At 47.2% G+C, this 11679-nt stretch overlaps 1 protein-coding gene across 1 annotated transcript; it reads right to left on the bottom strand.

Moving 5' to 3' along the window:
• Positions 1-400: 400 nt before the first annotated feature.
• MED4 (mediator complex subunit 4) lies at positions 401-11029 on the bottom strand. Its single transcript, XM_056856514.1, has 7 exons — positions 11009-11029; positions 7850-7916; positions 7064-7234; positions 6098-6155; positions 3643-3729; positions 2107-2238; positions 401-574 (listed from the first exon to the last, which is right to left on the bottom strand). Exons 2-7 carry the CDS (start codon positions 7901-7903, stop codon positions 402-404), a joined length of 675 nt encoding a protein of 224 aa, XP_056712492.1. The 5' UTR covers positions 7904-7916; positions 11009-11029; the 3' UTR covers position 401.
• Between the last annotated feature and the right edge of the window lie 650 nt (positions 11030-11679).

Genomic DNA, 11679 nt, shown 5'->3' with positions numbered 1-11679 from the left:
ATTCAGGAGGAGGTTGATGAAGATCACTACATAAAAATCTGATAAATTTTCAGAAATCGCATATGCAATAAGCTCTCACCAGGCCCCTTTTATGTTATCAAAGAAAATGTAATGCTCATTTATTCACTGTAGCTTCCAGTTGATTCTCACTACAATTCATTTTCCAGAACTTATATCAAATGTACAATAAAACAAATGTGCCCTGCTATTTCTGCTTCCAAGACGCGAACCATGATTAGGGTATTTTGGGTAAGTAGTCCAAACATCCATGAAAAAAAACGACCACTGTCCTTGCTGCTTCTCACTGTTTAGCACCGCTTCCATCAGTGGGCAGAGCAAACAATATAACGTGGGCCCCGAGTACAGCCTGCTTTTGCTAGTCCAAAACTCGGGTGCCGTTCCTAGTCGGAGTCGCTGCTGCTGCTCGAGGAATCTGTTGACATAACCTCCACGTCATCTTCGTTCTCCTTATTATGCCCTGGAGGTTCCAGCATGAAGTCGTTGCTGTGGTTAGGAGGCAGCATGTTCATGGACATGTCGGTCGACTGCCAGGGATACTGAGGTGCAAGAACATCTGAGGGGGGAAGAGAACACAGTGCGGCTTTCAGTCAGGCCTAATGTAGATATGCAGTGCGATCCTTGGTGCGTGTAGTTTCACTGAATAATATGGGACTTTGGTTCCAACAAAGGGTGTGTGGCCCGGCATCTCCAGTTAAAGGGACTAGGCGAGTACGTGGTGCGAAAGACCTCTGCCTGAGACCCTGGAAAGCCGCTGCCGGCCTTAGACACGACTGACTTTGATGGACCAAGGGTCTGATTCAGTATAAGGCAGCTTCATGTGTTCATGTGAAACACTCAAGAGTGCTGTAAGAGTGTACGGCATTTTGGCCTAAGCCAATCCAAGCACAAGCCAGCAAAAGCTTTGGATGGCCAGGTCCCTCTGATTTCAAAGGAAGGGAGTTAAAGTTTCGAATAATTTTCTCATTACAATTAATGGGAACTACACATGATTTACTTAGGCTGGATTGCATCCTGAATATTTAAACCAAATGAGATGTTTCATTGAATAACTGAAAGCAAGTATCAAAACCCATTATCTAACAGCATGGGGGGGAAGCATGCTTAATTAGCAAATCATAGTTTGGCTTACCAAAACCATCCCCCCACTCCACGCATATCTCCTGCAGACATTCCCCCTCTCAGTTTTGGAGATTTCTATGGTTAGCATTACATTGCCCTGACATTTTTGCTAACTGTAGCCAGCGTGGTGTCGTGGGTAAGATATAACTTGATGGGTGACCTTGAGCCAGTCACACATTCTCAGCCTCAACCCTGGCTAGTATTTGGATGGGAGACCAAGGAACACCAGGGTCGTGACGAGGAGGCAGGCAATGGCAAACTACCTCTGAAGGCAAAAAAAGAAGAAGTCCAAACCGGTTTGCAACCGATTTGTTCACCACGATTTGGTACTGACTGCCAGGAAGGGAGAAAACATCAGTGGGAGTGCAATGCTTTCTCCAAAGAGGGAAGGTAACAGTATGAAGGACACATACTGTACTATTCCCTCGGTGGAACAGGCTTTCTTGGGAGGTAGTAAACTCTCCTTCCTTGGAGGTTTTTAAGCAGAGGCTAGATGGCCACCTGTCAGCAATGCTGATTCTATGACCTTAGGCAGATTATGAGAGGGAGGGCATCTTGGCCATCTTCTGAGCATGGAGTGGGGGTCACTGGGAGTGTGGGGGGAAGTAGTTGTGAATTTCCTGCACTGTGCAGGGGGTTAGACTAGATTACCCTGGTGGTCCCTTCCAAATCTATGATTCTATGAGAGCTTAAGAAGCCATCCCAATTGCCAAGCCATGGTTTGAAGATTGGACCAATATCTATGCCAAGCCAATGCTTGAACTGGAATTACTAGGAGACAGCAGACAAGGCATGGCTGAACATTGCTCCCGTCTCTCAGTAGGGGCCTTAGGCGGTAGACCAAAAGTTACATGCCCCTTTTTAGTACAAATGCCTCTGCAAACTGCTTTTAAAGGGTTTGGGCAGCATTCATTCTACTCTTCAACTATTACTAAGAAGCCGGTGTTTCCTCTTGTTTCCTTTTACCTGGTAATCTGCCTGCTGCAAGCGCGTCCCCTGGTAAGTGTCCGTTGACTCCGTTCGCTGATGGGTTGTTCATCTGACCTAGGAGACCACTTCTCATCTCCAAATCGGTTGGGTATGGCCTTCGGGGGTCCCCTTAAAAATATATGTTCACATATGAAAAAACATACACAATTTAAATATGTCTATTGATGGCTTTTCCTTTTAACATCTGTCCACACAAGAACACAAAGCATGCTTGTTATGAAGGACATATTCTGTACCATCCCCACCAGCACAGTCAAGCAAAAATTAGTATGCATAAAATACATCTATGCAATTACCAGGTATTTGCAGATCAGGAATCTAGAATTTCATCCTAACTTTCTATTTCTACATGCAGCCACAGTCCTCTGCCAGCGTGGTGCAGTGGTTTGGAGCCGTGGAGTCTGATCTGGAGAACCAGGTTTGATTCCCCACTCCTCCACAGAAGTGGCGGAGGCTCATCTGGTGGACTGGATTTGTTTTCCCCACTCCTACACATGAAGCCAGCTGGGTGACCTTGGGCGAGTCACACTCTCTCAGCCCCACCTACCTCACAGAATGTCTGTTGTGGGGAGGGGAAGGGAAGGTGATTGTAAGCTGGTTTGAGTCTCCCTTAAGTGGTAGAGAAAGTCGGCATATAAAAACCAACTCCTCTTATTCTTCTATTTCCATTTCCGCCTTTAAATGCTGCCTTAAACCCCCACACACCAGCTTTTTTTCTCCCCTACTCTTATCTGACTGATTTTGACTCGTTCTGCCCGCAGTTGAAGGAGAGGGAGAGAAGAAGAAAAGGGCTTAAGACCCCGGCATCATGAACACTCTAATAGGAGAACGACACAAGAAAACAGGCAAGGCTGGGTCTGAGAGCTGAGGGAAATCCCTTCTGTTGTTTTTTTGTTCCTCAAGAGGACCCTGTCTGGTATTTACCAAGAGGAAGTGTCTGCCCAGAAGTCAAGCCTGTCTCGCCCCAGAATGACTGGGAAATGGCTCTGTCTCCTGGGCTGCAAGCCAAGGAGCACTGTTCCCAGGGCGGGGGGGTGGGGGGAGTCAATAAGACAAGGCACTGTTGAACATCTGCTCCCTGGCTCTCCATTTCCTGGCTCTCCAAGAGCCTTAGGTGGGAGACAGGCTGGCTTCCCTCCGGGACGAGAGTGCAGGAGTGGTCAACAGATCATGTTCTCTGGCCTAAGGCAGGTCCGGAAACAAGGAGGATTCTCCACACTGGAAGGGGTGTCAGGTTTGCCTCCCTGATTTTTGGCTGGAGCGGAAGCTAGTCAGATGCTGACGGAAAACGAAACAATAACACCCTTCGCAGCCTTGTCTTGCCAAAGCGCATCTTACTGCGGCGGTGGCAAAACCTTACAGTTTGCAACCCTGCACTGCAGCGGCACGTGAGAAAGTCTCACTTATGGCACTCAAGATAGTTATACGACAAACATTCTGTAAGAGTTAAGAAACATTTACGTATCCAATCAACAGTGAAAATAAGACTGATGTACGACGTTCATTCTTTACCTGGCACCCACGTCAGAGGAGCACAGACTGCGTTACTGGCACTAATTCTGTGAGCGTATTTAATTATTTCTTCAGAGGAAACCGAACCTGGGGGTGGAAAAAGACCACATGATTATAATGCATCAGCTTTATGACACACAGTTCTCTAGCACAGGCTGCTCTCTCAGGGGATTAGTAATGTAAGAGCTAAGATGTAACAGCAATGCCATTCCAGGAGAGGAGACCACTGAGAGGTGATATGATAACCATATTGAAGTACTTGAAGGGCTATCATATAGAAAGGATGGTGTGGAGTTATTTTCTGTCGCCCCAGAAGGTCAGACCAGAACCAATGGGTTGAAATTAAATCAAAAGAGTTTTCAGCTAAACATTAGGAAGAACTTTCTGACAGAGCGGTTCCTCAGTGGAACAGGCTTCCTCGGGAGATGGTGGGCTCTCCTTCTTCGGAGGTTTTTAAGCTGAGGCTGGATGGCTATTTGTCAGCAATGTTGATTCTGTGAACTTAGGCAGATCATGAGAGGGAAGGCAGGAAGGGTTGCATCAGTGTTTGGCTCTCGTGGCCCTTTCCTACATGCCCTGGGGTAATGCTGATCGCCACTTTGGGGTCAGGAAGCAATTTTCCTCCAGACCAAATTGGCCAGGAATCCTGGAGGTATTTTCCCCATCTTCTGGGCATGGAGTAGTGGTCACTGAGGGTGTGTGTGGGTGGGGGAGGCAGTTGTGAATTTCCTGCATTGTGCAGAGGGTTGAACTAGATGACCCTGGTGGTCCCTTCCAACTCTATGATTCTATGACACTACTTTCCCAAGCCAGATTTCCCCCTCATGTTGTCCCTTTGTGCAGTGATTCTTGAACTTCCTAATACTGTTGACCACCATGCCAGCAAGCTTGTCTTTGTGAACCACCACATTTTGCAATGTAATGGCCTCGTCAAGAGGCTGCCTGAAAGGTTTCCAAGTGAAAGCAGTCCCTTGAAGCTGAACTATTTTTCTTTGGCGCACCTGTGCAGAGGTACTGAAGATATGTTTTTGGCCACATCAGTGCATGCAGAGTAACTGACTCGCGAGGCAATACAATTCATCTGACACAAGCCATGCATAGCCCTAGCAATGCTGCCTCTCTCCCCCTTAGGTCTGTGCATTCACTACAAGTATATCAAAGGAAAGGAGCTGAGTTTTAGTTTAATGTTCTGGAAAAATCCCTCATGGTATTTTTTTAAAATGCTGGTCTATTATTACAAAGAGCCCGGCAGCACATCATGGACTACAGTTTATGAACCAGTGCTCCACAGTACTCTACCAGAGCTGGAGAAAGTGCAAAGAAAGCAACCAAGATGCTTAATGGGTTGGAGCACCTTTCCTGGGAGCCAGCATGGTGTAGTTAAGAGCGGTGGTTTGGAGCAGTGGAGTCTGATCTGGAGGACTGAGTTTGATTCCCCACTCCTCCACATGAGTTGTGGAAGCTAATCTGGTGAACTGGATTTATTTTCCCACTCCTACACATGAAGCCAGCTGGGTGACCTTGGGCTAGTCACAGCTCTCTTAGGGTTCTCTCAGCCCCACCTACCTCACAGGGTGTCTGTTGTGGGGAGGGGAAGGTGACTGTAAGCCGGTTTGATTTTGCCTTAAGTGGTAAAGAAAGTCGGCATATAAAAACCAACTTTTCTTCTTCCTATGAGAAAAGGTTTAAAGCATCTAGGGCTTTTCAGTTTTCGGGGGGAAAAGATGACGGGTTTGTAAAAAGTATGCATGGAGTTTATAAAAAGTACGCATGTAGTAGAGAAAGCAGATAGAGAACTTTTTCTCCCTCTTGCATAACATTAGACCTTGGGGGCACCTAATGAAGCTGATGGGCAACAGATTAAGGGCACACAAAGGAAGTGCTTCTTTATTGAACGAACAATTAAATTGTGGAATTCAGTGCCAGTGGATGTCGTGATGGGCGTGAGCATAAATGGCTTTAAAAAAGAGGCACAGAGCTCCATCAATGGCTACCAGCTGTCGTGATCAAAGGGAACCTCCACATCCAGAGACAGCAAACTTCTGAATACCAGTGCAAATGCTAGCAGACAGCATCAGGGGAAGGCCTTGGCCTCTGTTCCCTCTTCGTTGGCACCTGCGTGAGCTGGGATGCTGGACTAGATGGATCACTGGTCTAATCCAGCAGGGCAAGAGCAGTTAGCGGGAAAACAGTCTCTAGGATTTAGGCTACAATCTGAAAGACGTTGCACACGCACCAGCTCCTTCATGGTCGAGTCAAGTGACAGTTTAAGCAATAGCCACAAGGACACAAACATACCACAAAATAAGCCCCCCTTCTCATGGGTGGTCATCTGAATATTAGTTCTCTTATCACTTAGCTAATTTACAGAGCAAGGCTTCGACCCAGGAGGCATGCTGATCACATGAGAAACTGGGCCATGGCTTTAAAATTTCATGAAAACAAAAATACTCACCCTTCCTTGCCTTTTCTATTGATTTCAGTTTTTCTTTTGCTTGATAAACAGCTGTGGCCTAGTTATAAAATAACATTGCTGGTGAGCGAACTGGTCAACAGAGGCTTATTAATTAGACTCTAAAAATCTATTTGCAAACTCAGAGGAGTTTAGCACAAGGAAGTTCCCAGGTGTCATCATAGCCAACCCTTGGTGTAGGGAGGAGACATGAGCCCTGTGGTGTAGTGGTCAATGTTAGACTACAACCTGGGAGACCCAGGTTTGCATCTCCACTCTGCCATGGAAGTTTGCTGGGCGCCCTTAGGCCAATCACACACACTTAGGCTAGCCTACGTCACAAGGTTGCTGTGAGGATAAAATGTAGAAGAGCAGAATGATATAAGTCACTTTGGGTCCCCATCAGAGAGAAAAGTGGGGTACAGATGAAGAAAATACCTAACTAAATAAATAAATGAGAGACCCTGGGGCTAAAAAGTAACAAAGATTCAGAAAGGGAGATGGGAAAAGGAGCAGGGGAGGGGCTGTGGCTCAGTTTGTAGAGCATCAGCTTGGCATGCAGAAGGTCCCAGGTTCAATCCCGGGCATCTCCAGTTAAAGGGACTAGGCAAGTAGGTGATGTGAAAGACCTCAGCTTGAGACCATGGAGAGCCCCTTCTGGTCTGAGTTGACAATACTGACTTTAATGGACCAAGGGTCTGATTCAGTATAAGGCAGCTTCATGTGTTCAAGATATCTCATGAGATTCAAAGACATTTACAGGGCCAAATTGTGGAATATGCAACTGTAATGGATACATGGGAACCACTACGGGAGGCTAACTAAATGTTAATTTGTTTATCTATTTAAAGCATTCATAAGCCTGTCTTTCTCTCAGGTGACAGTTTTATCACTTTTGCGTGGCTGACTCCGTAAGCTTGAATGTCTGCAAGCACCCTGAGATGTCAGCCATTTAACTGACGGGCTCACCAATATGTGCTCCGCTTCTTTCAGTTGTTTTTGAAGCTGCTGGATATCGTTGTCCCTCTTCTCCACCACTTTTTCCAACAGCTGCATCTCCTGGTGGATCTTCCCTTGCTCCAGGGCCAGCTTCATTAATTCCTGGAACTCTTTATCTCTCCGAATCAGCAGGTCCAGGATCTGTCCCACAACAAATGATGCCATTTTAGCTAATTAGCAGAAATTGGAAGCTGTATGGTACAGGTACAGATTTATCGTGTATAGCCAAAGGCCATTACAATCAAGTAGACAAAAATCAAATCGGATTCAACAAGAAAAAAAGTTAAAATCAAGTACAAAAATAAATTTAAATCAAATACAAATATTGTCCAGTTTAACCGCAATGCTGACTTAAATTTTCCTGGCTGCCAGGGCAAAAAGAGGCATATTGTAAGTAACAGCAGAGTCAGAGTCGGACAGGAGAAAAGAAAGCTTCTCCTGATCACTAAAACAGCTAATCTTAGACAAAAATGAGGCAAGAAATTCAGATCTGGGTTCATGGTACAAGGAACAATACGACACGTAACGGGGGAGGTCCTCGAGTTCTGAGGATCCGCAAATAAATAAGCGAGAGGCCATCGGGATTTGAGCATAGCATCCGGCTAACACGGCTGTTGGCATGGTCTGAAATCTTATTGAAAGCTGTATGGGGACATCAGCTCTTGTTCCTTTAAGATCTGGTCCACATGCCTAGTAAGGGACAAGAGACTGAACAGATATTATATATCCTTTCAGATTTTTAAACATGTTGCTTACCTGGGCCTCTTCGCCGGATTGTGCAAGCTTCTGGTTCCTTGAAATTGCCAGCATTTCAATCAGCTCCCTGAAGCAAAGTATGGTAACAGGAAACGGGGTGAGTTCTCCAAAATAAACAGAAGCGCCAATTCAGTAGAATCCTGCCTAACAATACCCTTGATAAAGGGTAAGCTGCACATTCCTGATGCCGAATACCCTTGTATTGCTCACAAGGTTTGACAAAAAAAACCATTGTTCAATTTCCAGAGACAGTGCAAGAGTACTGAATTAAGATGGTAAATGGGTACCTTGACGGTAGTGGTGGGAAGTGCCATCAAGTCACAGCTGACTTACGGTGACCCCGTAGGGTTTTCAAGGCAAGAGATGTTCAGAGGTGATTTGCCATTGCCTGCCTCCGCGTGGGCTGAGAGAGTCCTGAGAGAACTGTGACTGGCCCAAGGTCACCCAGCAGGCTTCATGTGGGGGAGTGGGGAATCAAACCCGGTTCTCTAGATTAGAGTCCACCGCTCTTAACCACTACACCATGCTGGCTCTCTTGACTACATAATACATTTTACCAGATTTCCAAGTTGTTGTTTTTTTAAAAAAATACTGTAAGCTCTTTCAAGTTCAATTATTTCATCATTTCTCTTTGGTTTTAAAACAATTACTAACTCCTCACATTCAAAGGGGCTTTTTTATAATCTCCGCCAGGCCTGGCAGTCGGTGCCTTACCCGACTTAGCCACGGTGACCCATGCAACGGTCACCTCCAGATTAGATTATTGCAACTCGCTCTATATAGGGCTGCCCCTGAAACTGATCCGGAAACTCCAGCAGGTGCAGAATTCTGCGGTGAGGTTCCTTATGGGGACCCCGCTGTGAGCGCATATTAAGCCAGTGCTCTACCATCTGCACTGGCTCCAGCTGGAATATTGGATCAGATTTAAGGTGTTGGTTATGTCCTTCAAAGCCTTACATGGTCTGGGAACTTCATATCTATGGGACCGCCTCTCCCGGTATGTTCCCCAGACAATGTTAAGATCATCCAGCGGGCTATAAGAATGACGAAATAAACAAACAAACAAACAAATAAATGTAAACAAATTCAACTAGGGTAGGAATTTGGTTTAGTTCAGGGATGGCTAAATGGTGCCCCCTAGTGGAGTGCATCTCAACCTGCAGATCGCGCCCCAAAAGCAGATCACGGATTTCTTGCAGGTAGGTCAGGAGGCTGGGAGGAGGAACAGGATGAGCTAGGAATGGAGGCTTTGTGGCAAACGTGGGTTTGCCTCTGCATAATGCAGCCACTGATGTTTAGCCTGAAGAGGAGATGACTGAGAGGGGATATGATAACCATCTTCAAGTACTTGAAGGGCTGTCACATAGAGGAGGGTGCCGAGTTGTTTTCTGTTGTTGCAGAAGGTCGGACCAGATCCAACGGGTTGAAATTAAATCAAAAGAGTTTCCGTCTAGACATTAGGAAGAATTTTCTAACAGAGCGGTTCCTCAGTGGAACAGGCTTCGTCGGGAGGTGGTAAGCTCTCCTTCCCTGGAGGTTTTTAAGAAGAGGTTAGATGGCCATGCTGATTCTATGACCTAAAGCAGATGATGAGAGGGAGGGCATCTTGGGCATCTTCTGGGCATGGAGTAGGGGTCACTGGGGGTGTAGGGGAGTACTTGTGAATTCCCTGCATTGTGCAGGGAAGTTGGACTAGATGACCCTGGTGGTCCCTTCCAATTCCATGATTCTATGATGTTGTTTACCTTCATGCTCTGAAAAGCTCCAACTGCCCAGGCCCACTCATTAAACCACTATTAAATTGACAGGACACATCTTTCCCTGTGTTGCAGGCAACCCTATTGAGAAGGGAAGAAGAAAGGGTCTAGGGTTCGAGAAGAGCCCATACTACTCACTATATGTTTCACAGGGCTATTACCAGTCACTTTTTACATCTTTTCACAGCACTACTTTTGCATGCCTTGAATATTGGGACCGCACTCGTGTGCTTTCCCAACTACGCACCCTCCCCCACTACAGGTTTTGTATTAGGTTGCATGGGGTTTTTTCTTTGCTCGCTTGACAGCCCTCCTAAAGTGAGACCCACAAAGGCTTGCCAACCTCCATGTGGAGTGCTCAAAGAATTACAAATGGCCTCCACAGACCACAAAGATCAGATTCTCTGGGGGAACAAATGCCCCCTATGGCATTATACCCCACTGAGATCCCTGCCTTTCCCCAAACCCCAGCCCCCTAATCTCCACGGGAATTCCTGGAGATTAGGGGTCGGGGATTTGGGGGAAGGGAGGGGTCTCAGTGGGGTAAAAAACTCAGAGTTGGCAACCCTGCAAGAGGCATAAACCGGTTGCTTTTGCCCATGTGCAACTCGAAGTGCTGCGCAAAGGGCTATGGCTCAGTGGTACAGCATCTGCTTAGCATGCAGAAGGTCCCAGGTTCAACCCCCAGCATCTCCAGTTAAAGCACTGGTTCCCAACCGGGGGTCCATGGACCCCCAGGGGTCCGCAAGAACTAAATTAAGTTCCGCGAAACAAAGTTATAACCCCGTAATAAATTAATATCTTCAATTAAAAGTTCTCTATTATAAAAATATATATTCAAATATTATTCTAAGTTTAATGTTTAACTAACAATTATGATTAAAGTTTATTTTCAAATTCTCTGAATTTTTATTTTGAACCTTGGGGTCCCTGCACCGAACAAAAAAGTCCTAGTGGTCCCTGGTCAAAAAAAGGTTGGGAACCACTGAGTTAAAGGGACTAGGCAGGTAGGTGATGTGAAAGACCCCTGCCTGAGAGCCATGGAGAGGGGCCGTGGCTCAGTGCTAGAGCCTCTGCTTGGCATGCAGAAGGTCCCAGGTTCAACCCCCAGCTAAAGGGACTTGGCAGGTGGGTGATGTGAAAGACCCTCTGCCTGAGACCCTGGAGAGCCGCTGCCGGTCTGAGTAGACAAGACTGGCTTTGATGGACCCAGGGTCTGATCCAGTAGAAGGCAGCTGCATGTGCGTCCATGCGAGGGCAGAAGGCAGCTGAAAGCCAAAGCGCCAGCGCTGAGCATGCGCAGAAAGTGCAGCGACCCCCATCGCAGGGACCCCCTGAGCGTCGCCAAATGGTCCCTGGCCGACTCCGAAGGGAGTCGTCCCGCCCGTCGGAGGGAACCCACCGAGCGAGAAGCTCCAGGTCATCCAACGCGGCCAAAAGGCGGTCGCGGGTACTGCTCCGCTCCCCGCCGCCTCCGGAGGCTATTGTTACCGGCGCCGCTGCTGTTGCCGCCATTACTCCCACTCCTCTCTCAGCCCGCGAGGAGGCTCTTCCGGAGGACATAGAGAGGGCGCTGGAGATAGGAGAGGAAGCCACGGGGAGCGGCAGCGCCCTCTGGCGCTCGGTGGAGTCAGCTGCAGGGTAAGATCTCTCCGGGAGACCTTAGCAGCCCGGCGAAGGCGGCGGGGACGAGGAGCGCTCTGTGGATACCAGGTTACCGCGCTTGTATTCCTTGGGCTCCACCATCAACCAAAAGGGAGACTGCAGCCAAGAAATCAGAAGGAGGTTGAGACTGGGAAGGGCAGCCATGAAGGAGCTAGAAAAAATCCTCAAGTGTAAGGATGTGTCACTGGCCACCAAGGCTAGATTAGGGGGGAAACACACACGCAAAAACCATACTTCAAATTCTAGGAAAAGTCATGCAATCGAGCTACTTAATTACAAGTTGAATTCGTTCTAGATCACTGCTTCCCAACCGGGGGTCCACGGGCCCCCAGGGGTCCGCGAGAACTAAATTAAGGTCCGCAAAACAAAGTTATAAACCCGTAATAAATTTATATCTTCAATTAAAAG

The sequence above is a fragment of the Euleptes europaea genome, chromosome 10, assembly GCF_029931775.1.
Source record: "Euleptes europaea isolate rEulEur1 chromosome 10, rEulEur1.hap1, whole genome shotgun sequence".
Classification (NCBI taxonomy): domain Eukaryota; kingdom Metazoa; phylum Chordata; class Lepidosauria; order Squamata; family Sphaerodactylidae; genus Euleptes; species Euleptes europaea.
Note: the sequence above shows the minus strand (reverse complement) of the source record. Positions and strands in the feature narration are given on the sequence as shown.

Coding starts and splice junctions, on each gene's coding strand:
- MED4 (XM_056856514.1), bottom strand. CDS start 7,903: ATGCTGGCAATTTCAAGGAACCAGAAGCTTGCACAATCCGGCGAAGAG. Junction 3,730..6,097: donor AATAGAAAAGGCAAGGAAGG/GTGAGTATTTTT, acceptor TTCCACCCCCAG/GTTCGGTTTCCTCTGAAGAA. Junction 2,239..3,642: donor TCCTCTGACGTGGGTGCCAG/GTAAAGAATGAA, acceptor TATATTTTTAAG/GGGACCCCCGAAGGCCATAC.